Below are 20,248 nucleotides of genomic sequence, written 5' to 3' on the forward strand. Positions count from 1 at the left end.
CATTGTGGTACATACATACAATGGAATATTACTCAGCTATAAAAAAGAAATTTTGAAATAATGCCATTTGCAACAAATGGATGGACCTAGAGAAAATCATACTAAGTGAAGTAAGAGAAAATTTCCAGATAGTGCTTTATGTGTGGAATCTTTAAAAATGATACAAATGAACTTATTTACAAAATAGAAATAAACTCACAGATTCAGAAAACAAACTTATGGTTAACAAAGGAGAAAAGTGAGAGGAAGGGATAAATTAGGAGGTTGGGATTAACATATACACATTACTATATATAAAATAGATAAGTGGGTTAAGGACCTGGCGTTGTCACTGCTGTGGCATGGATTGGATCCTTGGCCCTGGAACTCTGCACGCCTCAGGTGTGGAAAGAAAAAAGAATAAGATAATCATCTGGGACCTAATGATTAGCCCAGGGAACTCTACACAATATTCTGTAATAACCTATGTGGGAAAAGACTGAAAAAGAATGGCTATACATATACGTGTAACTGGGTCACTTTGCTGTGCACATGAAGGTAACACAACATTGTATATCAACTTCAATATAAAATAAAAATTTAAAAACTATGCGTGTGGGGAGTTTCCATCATGGCACAGAGGAAACAAATCCGACCAGGAACCATGAGGTTGTGGGTTCGATCCCTGGAATCACCCAGTGGGTTAAGGATCCAGCATTGCTGTGAGCTGTGGTGTAGGTTGAAGATGCAGCTTGGATCTGGGGTTACTTTGGCTGTGGTGTAGGCCAGCAGCTGTAGCTCTGATTCAACTCTTAGCCTGGGAACCTCCATATGCCTCGAGTGCAGCCCTAAAAAGCAAACAGATAAAATAAAAAATAAAAATAAAAATGTGTGAATTACAACTGAGTTAAGAAGAAATAGAAAACCTAGGCAGGAGTTCCTGCTATGGCACAGAGGGTTGAGAATCCTACTGCAATGGCTCAGATCCATCCCCGCCCCACTACAGCTTCGGTGTAGATTACAGCTGTGACTCAGATCTGATCCCTGGCCCAGGAACTCCATATGTCATGGGGTGCCCCCCCCCAAAAAAGATAAGCAAATCAAATCTAACTCATTAAAAAAGTACATGAGGAGTTCCCATCGTGGCGCAGTGGAAACGAATCTGACTAGGAACCATGAGGTTGCAGGTTCAATCCCTGGCCTTGCTCAGTGGGTCAAGATCTAGCGTTGCCATGAGCTGTGGTGTAGGTTGCAGACGCGGCTCGGATCCCATGTTGCTGTGGCTCTGGTGTAGGCCACCAGCTACAACTTCAATTGGACCCCTAGCCTGGGAACCTCCATATGCTGTGGGTGCAGCCCTAAAAAGATGAAAAAAGACCAAAAAAAAAAAATACATGACTAAATGCATACTAGGAAGACAAGGAAGGCTAAGTATTAGAAAAGTTATTAATGTAATTGACCATGTGAATGGATTAAAGGAGAAAACCCATATAATCATCTCAGTAGATCCAGAAGCATTTGTTAGAATTCATTACCTTCTGAAGATAAAGATCTTAATCTGGAGTGAGACTTTTTTTTTTGGTCTTTTTGCCATTTCTTGGGCAGCTCTTGCAATATACGGAGGTTCCCAGGCTAGGGGTCGCATTGGAGCCATAGCCGCTGGCCTACATCAGGGCCACAGCAATGCAGGATCCAAGCCACATCTGCAACCTACACCACAGCTCACGGCAATGCCGGATGCTTAACCCACTGAGTGAGGCCAGGGATCGAACCCTCAACCTCATGGTCCCTAGTCGGATTCTTTAACCACTGAGCCACAACAGGAACTCTCTGGACTGAGACTTGATAAGGGATATGTATTTAAAATCTTTAGCAAATTTCATAATGGGGAAACAGGATTTTGTGTATCGTATTTGTTAACTATCATTATTACTGGAGGGCCTATAAAAATGCAAATAAGACAAAAATAAAGACATATATATCACAAGGGAAGAAACAAAATTGTTATTTGCAGAAGGTTTAACACAAAATTTAAGAGTATGTAGATTTAAAAATAATGCCACTTGCAGCAACATGGATGGAACTAGAGACTCTCATACTGAGTGAATTAAGTCAGAAAGAGAAAGATAAATACCATATGATATCATTTATAACTGGAATCCAATATACAGCACAAATGAACCTTTCCAAAAAAAAGAAAATCATGGACTTGGAGAATAGACTTATGGTTGCCTGGGGGGAAGGGGGAGGGAGTGGGGGGAAGGGGGAGGTAGTGGGGGGAAGGGGGAGGGAGTGGGAGGGATTGGGAGCTTGGGAGCTTGGGGTTAACAGATGCAAACTATTGCTTTTGGAATGGATTAACAATGAGATCCTGCTGTGTAGTACTGAGAACTATGTCTAGATACTTACAACGCAGCATGACAATGGGAGGAAAAATTATGTATACATGTATGTGTAATTGGGTCCCTGTGTGGTACAGTGGAAAAAAAAAGTGTGTTGGGGAAAATAACAATAAAAAATAAATTAAAAAAAAAACTGCTTAGAAGTTTTATCAGGGTTGCTGTATATAAGAGCAATAATCAGGAAGTTATACAAAAAATATTCCATTCATAGTACTATGTTTTTAAAACTTAATTAGAATAATTGCCTTGTGGCCCAGTGGGTCAAGGCATTGTCACTTCTGTGGTTCTGGTTACCACTTTGGCATGGGTTTCATCTCTGGTCCAGATAACTTCTGTATGCTGTGTCACAGTCAAAAAATAAAAACACACAGACCCCCCCCCCCCACCCAAAGCCTTAATTAGGTATCTAGGAATAAATCTGGCAGTAATATGCAATACCTATATGAAAATAAGAATTTATAGGAGTTCCCTTTGTGGCTCAATGGGTTGAGAACCTGACTAGTATCCGTGAGGATGTAGGTTCGATTGCTGGCCTCACCCAGTGGCTTAAGGATCCAGTATTGTCGCGAGCTTCGACATAGGTCACAGACTTGGCTGGGATCCTGTGTTGCTGTGGCTGTGGTGTAAGCTAGCAGCTGCAGCTACAGTTTGACCCCTAGCCCTAAAAAGAAAAAGAAAAAAAAGTTAACTTTGTAGAGGGACATAAATAAACAAAAAGATAAACAACTTCTGTAAGAGGAAATAGAAAACCTAAATTGACCCAAACCATATTGTTAATTCCTTTCATCTTTAACCCACAAATGTGCATGGAAAACTGGACATGATAAAACTGTTAATTCTTTCCCAGTTAATCTATAAATTCAGTGCAGTTCCAGCCAGAATTCATGAGAATTTGTTTTTGGTAGAATTTGACAAACTCTTAGATAAAGATCCAAAAAGAATGTAGACAAGTCTGTAAAAGAAGACAGTGTATGGTACTTACCCCTCATTCGTACAGAATGCTTCTAAAACTATACAACATTTTAAAGTGTTAATGGCCCACAGACAAATTAGTTGAATAGAATAGAGAGCCCAGAAAGAGAGGAGGCATACATTTATGCCTTTAATAGACATGGTTTTAGTAGACATGGATTATAGAAAGGATTATTCAATAAATTACATTAGGATAGGTGGCTTTTTTTTTTTTTTAATTTTATGCCTTCCCCCCGGGGGCATGTGGCACTTCCCAGGCCAGAGACTGAATCTGAGCCACAACAGCAACCTACCCTGCAGCTGTGGCAACACTGGATCCTATAACTCACTGCACTGGGCGAAGGACTGAACCTGAGCTGCCACATAGAGCCCAGCCACTGTAGCTGGATTCTTGTTTGTTTTTGTCTTTTTGCCATTTCTTGGGCCACTCTTGTGGTATATGGAGGTTCCCAGGCTAGCGGTCGAATCGGAGCTGTAGTCACCTGCCTATGCCAAAGCCACAGCAACACGGGATCCGAGCCGGGTCTGCAACCTACGCCACAGCTCATGGCAACGCCGGATCCTTAACCCGCTGAGCAAGGCCAGGGATCAAACCTGCAACCTCATGGTTCCTAGTCGGATTCGTTAACCACTGTACCACGACGGGAACTCCCTGTAGATGGATTCTTAACCCACTGTGCCACAGCAGGAACTCCAATAGTTGACTTCTTATAGAGAGAAAAATAAAACTAGATAACTGTTTCACACCCTCTTGGTTTTTTTTTTTTCAATAGATTTATTTATTCTTTACCCTTTTTATTTATACAGACATCTAATCTCTCTCCCTCATAAGCATCAAATTTATTTTGATTAATGGGTTTTTTTTTAGTGTATTAAGTGTGCATATCCTGTTGTATGAATTTAAAGTTTATATAAATGGTATTATGTATCTCTTTTTCCTCCTTTTTTTTTTAGTACTGTTGTTAATATCCATGCCTGTTGCTTTGTATACATCTAATCTGTTGCCTCTAACTGCCTCAACATTCTCCTTGATAGACATCTATCACATTTTACCTTTCTATTTGGCTAGTAATGGATAGATCACTCCTTGTATCAGTTATTGCTGCATAACAACTCATCCCCCGCCATCCCAAACGTATTGGTTTGTAACAAGAATGAGTTATTGTTTTTCCTGAGTCTATGGATTAGTTGTGTGGTTCTGTGAGATGGGCTGGGCTTTTGTGGTTATTTGTAAATCAGCTGGGAGCTTACTAGGCTAGGGTGGCCTCAGCTGGCACAACTCTGATCTCCTCTAGTCTCCAGTCATCCTCTTTCTTTGTAATTCTTATGATGTTGATAAAGAACTCCAGTATATTTCTGTGCAGTGGATTAAGGATCTGTCGTTTCCGTAGTTGCGGCCTAGGGTGCAGCTATAGCTCGAATTTGATCCCTGGCCTAGGAACTTCCTTATGCCACATGTGCAGCTGCATTCCTATTTTTTTGGGGGGAGGGGGGTTGGTAGTGAATGTTCTCTTTTTTTTAATTAGAAATTTTGTTATTGAGGATATAATTGATTTATAATAGTATGTGTTTCAAATTACAACATGGGATTTACAGTTGTTAAAGGTTATACTCCATTTATAGTTTTTATAAAATATTGGTTATATTTCCTGTGCTGTACAATATCTTTGTAGCTTATTTATTTTATACATAGTGGTCTGTACCCTTAATCCTCTACCCGTATCTGGCTCCTCTCCGGCTCCCTTTCCCCACTGGTATGTTTTCTATATCTGTGAGTTTTTTTCTTTTTTGTTATATTCACTAGTCTAATTTTTTTTAGAGTCCTCATATAAGTGATATCATACAGTATTTGTCTTTCTCTGTCTGACATTTCAAATTAAGCATAATATACTCTAAGTCCATCTCTTTTGTTGCAAATGGCAAAATTTCATTCTTTTTTATGTCTGATTAGTATTTGTCATACACACATACACACCACATCTTTATCCATTCATCTGTTGGCAAAATTTCATTCTTTTTTATGTCTGATTAGTATTTGTCATACACACATACACACCACATCTTTATCCATTCATCTGTTGGCAAAATTTCATTCTTTTTTATGTCTGATTAGTATTTGTCATACACACATACACACCACATCTTTATCCATTCATCTGTTGTTGTATACTTAGGTTACTTTTGCTTTTGTATCTTGGCTTTGCTGTGAACATTAGGATGTATATATCTTTTCAAATTAATGGTTTGGGTTTTTTTTAATATATTCCTAGGAGTGGAATTGCTGGATCATATGGTAACTCTGTTTTTATTTTCTTGAGGAAACTCCATACAGTTTTCCACAGTGGCTTCACCAGTTTATATGCTCATTGGCATTCCTTTTTTGTCCCTAAATTTTTTTGTTTGTTTGTTTTGCTTTTTAGGGCCGCACCTGTGTGGCATATAGAAGTTCCCAAGCTAGGGTTCTGTCTAATCAGAGCTGCAGTCAGTGGCCTACACCACAGCCACAGCAGTGTCAGATCTGATCCCTGTCTGTGACCTACACCACAGCTTGTGGGATTGATAGATCCTTAACCTACTGAGCTGGGGCCAGAGATTGAACCTGTATCCGCATGGATACTAGTCGGGTTTGTTACCACTGAGCCACAATGGCAACTCCTTTTTGTTAGTAATCTTGAGGGAAGTGTGTCTGAAATTTCAACTTGAAGTTTACAGTTTGTTGTAGGTTTTAGTATGTAATATGTACCAGGTTAAGGAATTTCCATATAATTCCTTGGTTTTGTTTTTGTGTTAGTTATGCATGGAGATTTTTTTTTCCAGCATTCTTTGATAAGTCATGATTTTTCTATTTTAATCTATTAATATGATCAGTTAATTGATGAATTCTCAGGCATTGACCTCCCCTTATGTTTGAGGATACATGTTACTCATCATTTTGCTGCTTTGCTTTAACTTAAGGACCTTTCATAAGTAGTATGGAACTATAATTTCTTTTCTTGTTCTTTCATAGTTTGGGAATCAAAATTACATTAGGCTCATAAAATAATCTAGGTTACTTTCACTTATTTTCTATATTCCGTAACAATTTCTGTAAGATAGGAATTAATTTAAAATTTTGCCCAAATTTGCCTAAAAGAACATTTAAACCTGGGATTTTTTTTCTTTATTTTTCTTTACTTATTTATTTTTTTTGTAGAGAGGAGATTTTAGACTACAGTTTAATTTCTTTGCTAGTTATTATTCTATTCAGTTTTTTCTTTATACAGTATACAGTTTCTTTATAAAGGTCTTCCAGATTTCAACTTTTGTTAGCATATAATTGTTCATAATATGAATTATTATTTTTTTGTCTATTGTATCTGTAGTTATTTCTCCCCTTTTGTTCTGTGTAATAGTTGTACCTTCTTTTCTTGGTAACTATTGCAGGGGTCTATCTACTTTATAATCTTTCCAAAATCAACTTTTGGTTTTGTAAGTCTTTATTATTTTTTAAAGTTATTACTCTCCATATCATTTTTCCTGTTCTTTATGTCCTTTCTTGTTTCTTTGGGTTCTTTTGATTTTTATATCTTTATCAACTGAACACTTAGTTTGTTTATTTTTGAACCTTCTCATTTCCTGGCATTTCCTGTTTTAGCTGTGTCACATATAGTTTGGCAAAATATGTTGTATTTTTATGGTAATTCATTTCTAAATATTTCTTAATTCCTTTATGATTTCCTTTTTATTTCATGGGCTACTTAACATATACTGTAAGGGAAAATACATTTACTAGTTTGACTGTATCAAAACTTAAAATTTTTGTAGGACAGAGGATACCATAAAACAATCAAAGTAAATGTCCAGCAGCAATCTGGCAGCAGATATTTGGATCACATATCTGAATTATTATCTAGAATATGTTAACATTCTACAGATCAGTGACAAAGTGTGTCATAGAAAAATGACTGAAGACATAAATAGGAAATTTTTAGGGGAAATGTTAATAGCCAATGAATGTACGAAAAAAGTTTATCCACGGTGCTTAGTAGGTATATGTGAATTAATACAACAATTAATACAAGAGATGGCAAAAAATTTTAAAGTGTGGTTATATCTTATATTGACAAGAATGTGAGACAAATGGGACTTCTTAATACATCACTGGTGGAATTTTAGACTTAGAAAGCTTATTTGGAGAGAGTAACAATTTGAAATTAGGGGAGTTCCCATTATGGCTCAGCAGTAGCAAACCTGACTGGTAACCATGAGGATGTGGGTTTGATCCCTGGCCTTGCTTGGTGGGTTAAGGATCTGGCGTTGCTGTGAGCTGTGGTGTAGGTTGCAGACGTGGCTTGGATCTGGTGTGGCTGTGGCTGTGGCTGTGGTGTAGGCCAGCAGCTACAGCTCCACTTTGACCCCTAGCCTGGGAACCTCCATATGCTGTGGGTGTGGCCCTAAAAAAAGACAAAATCCCCAATATGAAATTAAAAATGCACTTATTCTGTGACCTAAAAATTCTCTTTGTAGACATATACTGTAGAGAGACTCTAGCGTAATAGAAAACATAGATAAGAATTTTTTTCAGGAGTTCCCATCGTGGCGCAGTGGTTAACGAATCCGACTAGGAACCATGAGGTTGCGGGTTCGGTCCCTGCCCTTGCTCAGCGGGTTAACGATCCGGCGTTGCTGTGAGCTGTGGTGTAGGTTGCAGACCCGGCTCGGATCCCACGTTGCTGTGGCTCTGGCGTAGGCTGGCGGCTACAGCTCCGATTAGACCCCTAGCCTGGGAACCTCCATATGCTGGGGGAGCGGCCCAAGAAATAGCAACAACAACAACAAAAAAGACAAAAGACCAAAAAAAAAAAAAAAAAGAATTTTTTTCAATGTTGTTTATAAAAGTGAAAAATGGTAACAACTTTATTTATCTATCATTAGATAATTTGATGAACAAATTGGATATATTCATGCAATAGGGTATGCTGGAGTACGTAAAAAGCATAGCAGTTTATACCAACATGGATAGAATGTGAATCTTGAATGAAAAAAGTACACTTTAGAATGGCGTATATATTATAATGTCATTTATGTACCCAAAGTATGCAAAATAATACTTTGCATTTTGGGATACATGCACACACACATGCATAAATAAACACAGACAAAAAAACATAAAAGTGTAAAAAATGGATAAAGAGTATATACAAAACTCATGATAGTGGTTTCTCTGGAGAGAGAGAATAGTGAATGAGGACTGGGGTTAGTACTTAAGGATGTTATTATCTTCATCTGTTATGTGTTATTTCTTAGAGGAAAACAACACCTTCAAGTATAAATGACAACGATAACAATTGTTAGTTCTGGATGGTGGGGTTGTGACTGTTTTATATATATATTTATAATAAATACATATTTGTAGTTTCTTATACGTTTTAAATTTCCCTCAAAAAATTGTATAGGATTTGGAGGTCCCTTTGTGGCATAGCAGAGACAAATCCAACTAGGAACCATGAGGTTGCGGGTTCAATCCTTGGCTTCACTCAGTGGGTTAAGGATCCGGCGTTGCCGTGAGCAGTGGTGTAGTTTGCAGACGTGGCTCAGATCTGGCATTGCTGTGGCTATGGCTGTGGCTGGCAGCTGTAGCTCCACTTCACCCCCTAGCCTGGTAACCTCCATATGCCTCGGGTGTGGCCCTAAAAAGCAAAAAAAAAAAATTTGTATGGGAGAAGACTTAAACTAGGGACACAATGACTTGGGATTTCTAGCCTGGGATGATGGTGATGTTATTGATAGAAGAAACAAAGGAGATTTGTAGGTAAAAGACCTTTAGGTACCAGTGGGTTATCCAAATAAAGATGTTTACCATACAATTGGAATTTAGAACCTAGAGCTAAAATAATAATAATAATTCAAGCCTAAAGTTGCTGATTTTTGAGTTTGTACAGCAGTAGTAGTGAAAGCCCTAGTGGTGAATGTATACTAACTACCATTCTTGAATGAGTGGAGAATGAAGAGAGAATGTGGCTGGGGATCATACTTTGGAAGAATAGTCGCATTTAGGGGTTGTGCAGAGGGAGGTGAAGTCAGCTAAAAAAACACACATAGGCAAAAAACAAAGCCAAACAGTTTAATATCATGACAAATAAAGGGAGAGATTTTAGTAAGGGGTAGTTAATAATGTCATTTGGAGAAGTCAAGTGAGATAAAGATTAAGACGAGGTTGCTGGGCTCAGCAATTAAAAGCTTGATGTTGACCTTTGAAGAACTTTTCTGTATCTAGGTGCAGAAGATTTATTTTAACTAATTTTAAGAAGAAATTAGTTAATTTAAATATTCATTTTAGAATCAATTGAAATAGAATTTGACTTATAGTTGCAACATATTTTATAAAGTTAAGAACTCCATTGTGGGAGTTCCTATTCTGGCTCAGCAAGTTAAGAACCTGACATAGTGTCCATGGAGATGCAGGTTCAATCCCTGGCCTCACTCAGTGGGTTAAGGATCCAGCATTGCTGCAAGCTGCCGTGTAGGTTGCAGATGGGATCCAATGTTGTTGTGGCTGTGGCGTAGGCCTGCAGCTACAGCTCTGATTCGACCCCTAGCCCAGGAACTTCCATATGCTGCAGGTTCAGCCGTACAAAAGAGGGACAAAACTCCACTGTGAATGTTTTCATAAATAAGCTAAACAAGAAGTATGTATTAGCCCTTGTAGTTTCACAGAAATTGAAAAAAAATTTCCTGAGTATTCAAGATACATTCATTCTCTAATGATAATAAAGAACCTAAACCCTGGAGTTCCCGTCATGGCTCAGTGGTTAGCAAACCTGACTAGCATCCATGAGGACACGGGTTCGATCCCTGGCCTTGCTCAGTGGGTTAAGGATCCAGCATTGCCATGAGCTGTGGTGTAGGTCACAGACACAGCTCGGATACTGTGTTGCTGTGGCTGTGGTGTAGGCTGGCGGTTACAGCTCTGATTGGACCCCTAGCTTGGGAACCTCCACATGCCGCAGGTGTCGCCCTAAAAAGACAAAAGGAAAAAAAAAAAAAAAAGAACCTAAACCCCTGAAATCAGTGGTCATAAGTATTATTTAAAATAGAGAGATTAACCATTTTAGCTCACTTTTGCAGGGTGTCATATACACATGGGTACTTAATAAGTGCTTTTTGAAGGCAATTGTTTGTCTAACATCCATCAGAAAAGACTAGCTGCAAGAATCAGTTGATAGACAAGTGTCCTAAGAGTGGCTGCTAAGGATTGGAAGCAGTGTTTTGCTTAATACCATAAAATGAAGAATTAACAAGCTCAAGGAGAGTCTGGCCCAAGGATAACTTAAGCAAAATGCAGAAAACATGAACCTAAGCCAAATCATCATTTCAGAAACGGTACATACTGGATCCTTACTCATTGTAGGGTTTTAAGGTCTATAAGTACATATGGCATGATAGTGTATAATATAACTTTTGGGGATTATGGATATCTTTAAGAATATAAAAATAGCCATGGTCCTTTTCCTCAGGAAAAAAAATGCATATTTTGTTAACAAATTTTTGCCTTTTGAATCCCACATTAAAAATTCATAGAGTTCCTGGTGGCCTAGTGGTTAAAGGATCTGATGTCGTCACTGCTGTGGCATGGGTTCAATACCTGGCTCAGGAACTTCCACATGCTGTGGATGCAGCAAAACAAAAAAAAGCATGCCTATAATGGTTTTTATACATGTAAATAATTTAATTTTGCTGGGTGGTAGTCTGAATGTATCATGTACCCAGCACTACTCTAATTTCATGTATAAGTAATTTTCTATATAATACTAAGAATTTTACATTTGGGGATTTTGTGTGAATTTGAGCAGGCTTAATTTTTTTCTAATTTTAGAAAAATTTTATCTAATTTTATCTAATTCAGTGCTACCGAGTATAGTAATAGGTGCCTACAGTAGAAACGTGCCCAAAATAAGTGCTGGAAAATTATTTGTTGCATAAATGAATGAATATGTGACTAAACATCTTCACTTTAATAATATTTTATAATACCTAACTAGTAAATAAAACAAATCAGTAGTATAAAAAGCTACAAATAGAGAATTAAATAGTAGTGTGAAACATATAAGCTAATCCGTCTTTTCTCTTTGTAAATCTGTAGACTTGCACTCCTATATCTATTGTTTATCTTTCAGTGTTGATGAGTCAAGCTCTGCTTAGTGATCTTAAATCACTTCATTCCAGCTTGTTGTCCTTGATAGATGTATTTTTCTTAGAGCTTAGTTTTTATGACCCTTTTTTCCCTCTCCTAAATAAACATGCCTAACACACCGTACCCCAGCTTTGATTTCATTGTTTGGCTGTATCAGAAAAACTTAGACTGGGAATTCCCATTATTTTCAGTGGGTTAAGGATCCGGCGTTGCTGCAGTGTTGTAGCAGCTGTGGCATAGGTCGCAAAAGCAGCTTGGATTCGATCCCTGGCCCAGGAACTTCTATATGCTGTAGGTGAAGCCAAAAAAAAAGGTAAAATTAAATTACAGAAATAAAGTAATAAAAATAAAATTAGGAAATAGGCAGCCTTCTCTCAAATTATAGGAATATAACATTAAAGGGATAGAATGTCTCTTCCCTTTGGTTCCTACGTGTAGTACTTTTTTTTTTTTTTTTTTTTTTTTTTTTTTAAGGGCTTCCGTTGTGACATATGGAAGGTCCCAGGCTAGGGGTCGAATTGGAGTTGCAGCTGCCAGCCTATGCCATAGCGCCAGCAACTCAGGATCCAAGCAGCATCTGCAGCCTACACCACCACAGCCCATGGGATCCTTAACTCGCTGAGCAAGGCCAGGGATCCAACCTGCATCCTCATGGATGCTAGTTAGGTTTGTTTACACTGAGCCACAAAGGAACTCCCTACCTGTAATATTTTTAAAACTCTAATGCCTGTTGCCCTTGGTACTAGTATCTGATAGGGCACACAGTTATATATTTGGTAATAGCTAATTCATGGTGGTCAGGAAAAGAGATCATAATGTTCAGGTTCTCTAGGCATCTTTCCAACTATTACCATTTTATGGTGTTTATTAGATAAAAGGAAAATACAAAGGAAATCACCAGAATAAGCTAAAAATAAAAACATTTGAAATCTATATAGTATTGGAAACAATTGTATATTTACATATCTCTCAAATTTTTTTTTCATTTTGATTACTACAGGACCACAAAAATTCCAATAGCCAAGGGTATCTAATTTTTTTGGTTATGTGAGACTTTAATGATAATGATTATATTTTGAAGACTTTCAAAGCACAGAGATTCGGAGTACCCGCTGTGGTGCAGCAGGTTGAGGATCTCGCTTTGTCTCTGTAGCAGCTTGAGTTGCTTCTGAGGCTTGGTTCCATCAGTGCAGCGGATTAAGGATCCAGCACTGCCACAGCTGTGGTTCAGATTTGATCCCTGGTCTGGCAACTTCCATAAGCCATGGGTGTGGTCAAAACCCCAAGCCTCCCAAAACAAAAAATGAAAACAGACAAACAAAACATATGCAGAGGTTGGAGGAGAATAAAAGAATTGATTCTGGGACTATTAAAAAAGACATGGGAAGAACTGCTTGAGACTCTGTAGTTGCAAGTTAGAGATTATTTTTAAATTTTATCTTTTTCTTTCTTTAAGCTGTGAAATGGGAGTTTAAACTTCTCCTTCTGTATTAAGTATCTTTTGCTGATTCACAAATCATCCCAAATTTAGCAGCTTAAAATAATAAACATGATATTGTACAGTTTTTGAGGTTAAGGATTGGGGATTGGCCTACCTGCTCTTTGATGAGGCTGGAATCATCTGAAAGCTTGATTAGGGCTGGAGGGTTTGTATCCTAAATAGTTCAGTCACGTGACCCTTGGCAGGATGCCATTGTTCCTTGCCTAATGGGCTCTCTACAGAGTTAGTTGAGAGGACTCATGACATGGCAGCTGGCTTCCTGAGAGACCCAAAAGGAAGAGATCAAGCAGACAGTTTCTCTAGTCACACACCATCCCTTCAGCTTTTTTTCTCTTTGTTAAAAGTGAGTCATTAAGTTCAGCCTACACTCAAAGGGAGAGGGGAGTTCGATTCTACCTCTTGAAGGGAGGAATACAAAAGAATTTTCAAGAAAGAAAATCAGGTACCAAATGCATTATTACAGATAAACAGCCTTGTTCCTTTTGGTGCTTGGGGAGTGTTTGAGAGTAAGGCCTCTAGAGTTAGAGTTCTTGGGTTCACATCCTGGCTCTGGTTCTCATGAAATCTGTGGCCTTGGTCAGTATTCCTATCTATAAAATGAGCACGATAGTAATATCTTTTTAGGGATGTAGGGAGGACTAAGTGAAAAGAATGAAGGTAAAGTGCTGATAGTGGCTTTTATTTCAATTAAAGTTAGCTATTAATTTCCTGTTTTCCCTACTAGAACACAGCAGTAACTTGGATATAGAGGATTTCTTTCTGTAATGTTATTAGCAGAATGTGAATTTAAAGTATCTACCATGCTAACATGCTTATTTTTATTCAATTTTAAAATTCTGCTTATGAATACCTGCTTAATCTTAAAGACTTGAGAAATTCAGATGTGCGTGTATGTGAATATTACATATATATTCACATATACTACATGGTTTGAGCCATAGTGTTCAGAAGAAATGCATGTATATTTTAATCCTGCCACACTTATATTTTTACTATCTTACTGTGTTGTTAAAAATTCTTCAGACATGTTTTTAGTAGAACAATCCATTGAATTTCTTGATTTTTTTTCCTTAGGCTAGGCTTTGGAAATAAAATTCCTCTTTTAGACTCTTGATATAATTATATTAATTTCTTGAAAGTATGTGCCAATTTATATTTCCAGCAGTAGCCTCACCTTGAGAGCCTAGTTACAGTAGGAAGGCAGAATTGCATTAAACCCCATGGAATTGTGTGTGTGTGTGTGTGTGTATGAATATTTTCCAGTCTTTTTGCATTAATTTCTGTTAGTATATATACACACATATATACTTAATGCATAAATATGTGTGTGTGTGTATATATATTAACTGTGAAAGTATTATGCAGGAATAGATACAGGTATATGTATTTTCTATTTTCTATTTTCTATTTTCTTGGAACTTAAAATATAAGGCCAACCTGGATCCTTATAATTAAGATATACCAAGAGTAAAATACTCAGACTCACACTGTTCACTTATTTATAAAAGATATATCTCAAGAAGCAAATAGTAAGGTGAAAGTTATCTATCAGGCTTCAAACTTACTCCCACATTGAGGAGATGGCTCCTTTTGGGGCCAGATTAGCCTGTCGCCTGTGAAAAAAATAAACCTTTGGTTTACATTACTCTTTTCCCTTCTAAATATAATACATGAAAATCTGTTGATTAATAGGAGTAGAAATTCAGATCTGTTATTGTTCTTCCTAAAGTTTGCAATTAGTCTCTTGGTGTTCCTTGTCATTCCCCCCTCTGGAAACACCCTCAGTTTAAGATGCTGCTGATCAATGGATGATCTCTATTTTACTTTATTTTAAAAAAAAAAATTGGGAGTTCCTGTTGTGGCTCAGCAGTAACAAACCCAACTAGAATCCATGAGGATGCAGGTTTGATCCTTGGCCTCGCTGGCTCAATGGGTTAAGGATCCAGCATTGCTGTGAGCTGCGGTGTAGGTCACAGACTCAGTTGGGGTCTTGCTTTACTGTGGCTATGGCCATAGGCCAGCAGCTGCAACTCTGATTCGATCCCTAGCCTGGGAACTTGCATATGCTGCAGGTGTGGCCCTAAAAAGCAAAAACGAAAAAAAACAAAAAAGTATGATTTTTGGCTGCTTGTGTGGTATGTGCTAATTCTGGGCCCAGGGGTCAAACCCATGCCACCACAGTAACAATGCTGGATTCTTAACCTGTTGAGCCACTAGAGAACTCTTAAGATGATCTTTAGTTGATCTTTTGTCTATGGTTGCACCCTCAGCATTTGGAAGTTTCTGGGCCAGGGGTTGAATCCCAGCCACAGCTGTGACCTATATCACAGGTGTAGCAATGCAGGGTCTTTAACCCCCCCTGCCATAATGGGAACTCCCATCCTTGTTTTAAATTGACTAGAAAAGTTTTTTAAAAAGCTACCAGTCATATATAGTTTATTTTGTCCAATAGGTGTCAAGTTTACCTAACACAAGAAGGAGATCCCTATTTAGTTTAAGGTGGGTTTGTACTTTGTTAATGGCATATGGATTCTTTTTTGGGAAGGTGGGGATCATGGTGGTAAAGTTAGGGAAAAGGATCAAGAGAATAAATGATTATTTAGAAGAAAGAAGGAGGAGGACTCATAGCTATGTAATCTAATCTGAGGTTGCACTGACATGTTGACCTAACATTTGTAAAATAATATTGTATTAATATTACCATTGGAAAAAATTATCTCTAGTTATCAGCACAGTTCATTCGATTTAGATCATAAAAATCACAACTTGTTATTTAAAATTTGTAGCTACCAAATCTTTTTTTTGTGTTTATTCAGCAAATACTTATTGAGCACTTACTTTGTAGGAGGCACAGTTTTTTGCGTAGAAACAGCTTTAGGGCAACGTTTTATTTCAGACTTTTTTTTTAATATTATGCAATTCTGAAACCAGGGAAGCATTTGTGTGTGTGTGTTTTAGTGAAACTTCGTCTGAGCCATTTTATTGGCTTGACTTCCTCTTGTGAATAAGTTTATAGTCACTATATGGCGATTTATCTCCCTCTGCTACTGTATTTTTAACATGTACGTTATTTGTAATAACGTTAGTTTTATCAAAGGGATCTTAAAAAGTAGATGATATAAATGAATACGTTTCCAAATGAACCAAATAGAAATGTAAGAGGATACATAAATTTCATGACTAAAAATTCTGAATGGATAATCCAGTCTCTCAGAGACTGGCATGTTCTGTTGTTTGCTAATAAAAACCTGTTTAGTGTGTTCTTTAATTCTTCTGAGGAGGGAAAAGGACGAAGTCAGTCTCTGAGAGAAGTTGGAAGCTCCTTACTTTGTCAAAGTAAAGCTTTTACAATATTTTGTAGGTATCACTTTTTTGTTGGTATGCCTGTTTCAAACTGCAGCGCTTTCAAGAGAACGGGTTACAGGTAGCATAAGCTGTGACACGGGCAAACAAGTTAGACAGCCACCTTTATTTCCAGCTGCGGGACTGGGTGTTAGATCTCTTCCAGAAAGAAAATTTGATTAATGGCTCTTTTCTAGAGTGAGGACAATTGCAGACTTTTCTTCTGCAGAGCGTGAAATGTGCCTCTTCCTGCCGAGGGGCCTCGTCCTAGCCGTGGATCCCGCGACCACTTCCAGCCTCAGGTGTCCCTCTCGCCGCGGGCCGCAGCGCTCTCCGGGGCGGGCGTCCGGGACTTCCTGTCTGGGCGCGGGGCGGAAGGATCGCGTTGCCAGCCGAGGCGGCCGCCGCCGCCGCCGCCCCTGCCGTTAGGTGGTGGGGTTTCTCAGCCCGGCGGCGGGAGGCGGGCCGCCCTCGGCTTCCTGTCGGAGGACGCGCAAGGATCCGGGCGTCTGAGTGTGTGCGAGTGCGTGAGTGTGTGTCGGTCGCACGGCGTGTGTCTCCGGCCGCGGGTTCCGCCTCCTCCCCTGCCGCCGCTGCTCACGGTGTAAGTCAATGTGAAGCAGCAGCTCCAGCCCCGGGATAAACATGGCGACGTCTCTGCATGAGGGACCCACGAACCAGCTGGATCTGCTCATCCGGGCTGGTAAGGACAGGGGAACTTTCCTCCTGTGCATCGGTGCAGCTGGAGAGGAGATGCACAGGAGTGGGGGCGACTCCCCGGTGGTGGTCAGTGCAGGGGGTACCGTGTCCACCTCAGTCACTGGGGCGGCCGGGTGAAAGGGGGTTAGTGAATGAAGTAATGGAGGCGACGAATCAGGAAGTGATCACCTTGGAGAGTAACCTGCCTCGAATTCGGCGTTGTCGCTTCAGGGTTGGTTTGTGGAGCAGCGGCGGCAGCTGCCGGGCGGAGCGCTGGCAGTGGGTGCCGGGGAACCGAGCCGCAGTTAAGTTGGGGACTCGGGGGCGGACGAGTTGTGCGCTTCACCCCGGTTGCCCAGGAACCAGGAAGTGAGTGAGGCTGTTGTCTCCCGGCTGCGCCTGCCACGCTGTCTGACCGGAGAGGCCGCTAGTGCCCGCGGTCGGGGGCGGCGGGCTTCTCCCGTGGACGCTCGCCACCCCCGCCCCGTTCTGCTTTCAGACTTGGTTCACAAATCCTCCACTTCCGCATGGACGAAGCAGCCCCGGGCCATGTCCGGTAGACCGATACCCGCCAAAAAAATGCTCTGACCCTTCTCTTCACATCCCCACCTTGTGCGGTCTGAGAAGTAACGGTTCGGGGAAGGGTCACTTAATAACGTGGAGCGGCCCCGGGTGGGGTTTCTCTTGGGGGCCCGCCTTCCCTACCTCATTTAGTGGGCGTCTGTGGAGAAGTAGGTTTGTGCCCCTTCTCTCGTGGGTTGTTTTTTAGAGGGAGAATGGGAAGGGCACGGAATATGTTTTGTATCCCTGACCTGAGGGTTGGGGCGTCAGAGAAGAACGTTTATTTTTGTAAACAGTGGGTGAAGGTGGAGGAGTGGGGGCGGGCGGGAGGTAGTCTGGGCCCTAGGGAAGTCTCAGCACGGAATTGCCCCCTTTTCCCCTCCCCCCCAAGCCTCCCACCATAGCGGAAGCGCCTGGGAGAGGACAGAACCGACGAGATTGACAGGTCTCTGGTCCCAATCTGCTCGCTGAGATGTTCCAAATAAGAACGTTGGTTTCTGGGGGCGGGACTCTGGGCCCGCGCTGGGCCAATGAAGATTGGGCGGGAGTGAAGCTGACAATGTACGCATGGAATTGGAGGGAAGAGGAGTGTAAACACGGAAGTGGCCGCGGGGGTGGGGGATGTGCAGCGCCAATGCTGCAGCGGAAGGGCACGGACTTAAGTTACATAGAAAAAGCAGCTTTACCTAATAGCAGACGGCGCAGCGAGGGCCTTGAATAGACGTAGCAGTGCTTGAATACTGTTTATTTACTGTAATGAGCATAAATGTTCCTTTCCTTGGGATCTGTTTCATATTGCCATCGATGGGAGTTGGAAGATGGGCAATATTCACCTAAGAGTATTTCTGTAAAAGATCTTATCCTCTGTTTTCCATCCATTGTTTTTAGGTAGGGAAGTTTGGTTGGTGAAACTGTGATTCATTTCCATCGGGAGAAATCATAAGCATACATGTATCTTTAAATTTAACAGAAGAACATAATCTGTAAAATATAAGGTCCCAAAGAAAAATCAGTTTACTGAGTAGTGATTAAAACACATTTGACAGTTATTTTCTGATCAGAGCAAGAACTTAAATATTAGTGGAAAAGAGGCAGAGTACAACGAGAGCTTGTTCCCTTTGTATATGTTTAGTCCACTAATAATACTGTATCAATTAAGGGATGGGATTTTTTGGCTTTATATTATTGGTACTAACAATACTTTTATTAATTGTTTGGGTCAGTAGTGTTGAACATGTACCTTTCCAGAAGTATTCCCAGGGGTTGTGAGAACCTTAGTATAGCCCATGCAGTTAGGATTTTGAAAAATACTCTAAAGGTAAGAGGACTTATTTTGCTAACAGAGGATATTTTTTTTTTTCCATAAGCTTTTGGAATTTTGAAAACTAAGGTGACCTGTAGAGTTACAGTTTGAAAATATAAAATTTTATCAGTTTTTTGATAAGTTTTTTTTTTAGTTAAATGCTGTTTTTCAGTTCTATTGCCTTTCTTTAGTGTATACAATTTAAGTTTACCTTGTGATCATAATGTTCTGTAAAGAATACATTTTACAGGTGTTCCTTTATGGCACAGTGGGTTAAGGATCCCAGGTTGTCACTGCAGCATCTCTGGTTGCTGCTGTGGCACAGGTTTGATCCCTGGCCCAGGAACTTCCACATGCCATGGTCCCAGCCAAAAAAAAAAAGAATACATTTTACATATAATTGTTTTCAAATTATTCAGTTATGTTCGTGTAATATGAAGCTCCTTTACAACCCTTGTTTTAGAAGGAAATTCGAGACAGGTTTGCTAATTTACCCAAGGTTTATTCATTGAGTTCAGTGAGTTAAAAGTTGTAAAGGGAAAATGGCTCAGAAGATGCAGAATCATGGATCTAAATTTTTACTGCTTGCAATTTTTGATGATATGGGGAGAGTAATGTTTCTGAGGTTTGTATTTGTAAGTGAACATTATTCCCTTGAGGAGAGTCATCAAGTGTGAGAAGTCTTTCTTCACAAAGATCTTACAGTCTTAATTGAGGAGACAGATGAAAATCTATATAATATATAATATGTAATATATATAAATGTTAATATAACTACAGTGGTTACTGTGATGGGCTGATGATTAGTGTGGAATGACTGATATTAAGGAAAACTTCTAGAGAAGATAAGCTTTATGTTGAATACTGTTAGTACAACTGTTGATTCTAAGAACAAAAAAAGCATTTAGTATAACCACTACTATTATATAAGATGCTAGAGGATATATTTTTGGTTTTATTTTCCTTCTTTAGAGACTTAACTATCAACTAGCTTTCAGCTTTAGTTACCAACATTCATGCTGTCAGAAGAAGTTTGAGTAAAGAATGAAGTCAATAAGTTTATTAAAAATAACTCATTTTTACATACAAAATATTTTTGTGGTAAAGACTTGATTTTTTTTTTTTTTTTATATACAGCTTTCACTGGCAACATGATAAATGAGAAAGAGCCTTGACCCTGAAGTTAGGAGATAAGTCTTAATCCAGCTGTAACTATACTAGCTCTTTAAGGCTTCATTTTTTGCAAGAGGACAGGATTGACTAGGTGATTTCTAATAACTTTTAAAGCTTTAAGATTATAGGTGAAAAAAAGAAAA

At 39.4% G+C, this 20,248-nt stretch overlaps 1 protein-coding gene across 30 annotated transcripts in view; it reads left to right on the forward strand.

The window, feature by feature from the left end:
• The window catches only part of ELF2 (E74 like ETS transcription factor 2), a 104,422-nt gene that overhangs the window by 63,447 nt on the left and 20,727 nt on the right, over nucleotides 1-20,248 (forward strand). For 4 of the 30 annotated variants that reach the window (XM_021101573.2, XM_021101577.2, XM_021101576.2 and 1 more), the window contains exon 1: nucleotides 16,881-17,072. The exons of the other annotated variants lie outside the window; for them this stretch is intronic. In XM_021101573.2, coding sequence (XP_020957232.1) covers nucleotides 17,015-17,072 — 58 coding nt within the window. In that variant the 5' untranslated portion in view covers nucleotides 16,881-17,014. Of the gene's footprint in view, nucleotides 1-16,880; nucleotides 17,073-20,248 lie in introns of those variants that run through there. 30 annotated transcript variants of the gene reach the window in all.

Source organism: Sus scrofa, chromosome 8 (assembly GCF_054392235.1).
Source record: "Sus scrofa isolate SSC_HxYL_T2T_F1_AM1 chromosome 8, Sscrofa_HxYL_maternal_Yorkshire_Landrace_v2.0, whole genome shotgun sequence".
NCBI lineage: Eukaryota > Metazoa > Chordata > Mammalia > Artiodactyla > Suidae > Sus > Sus scrofa.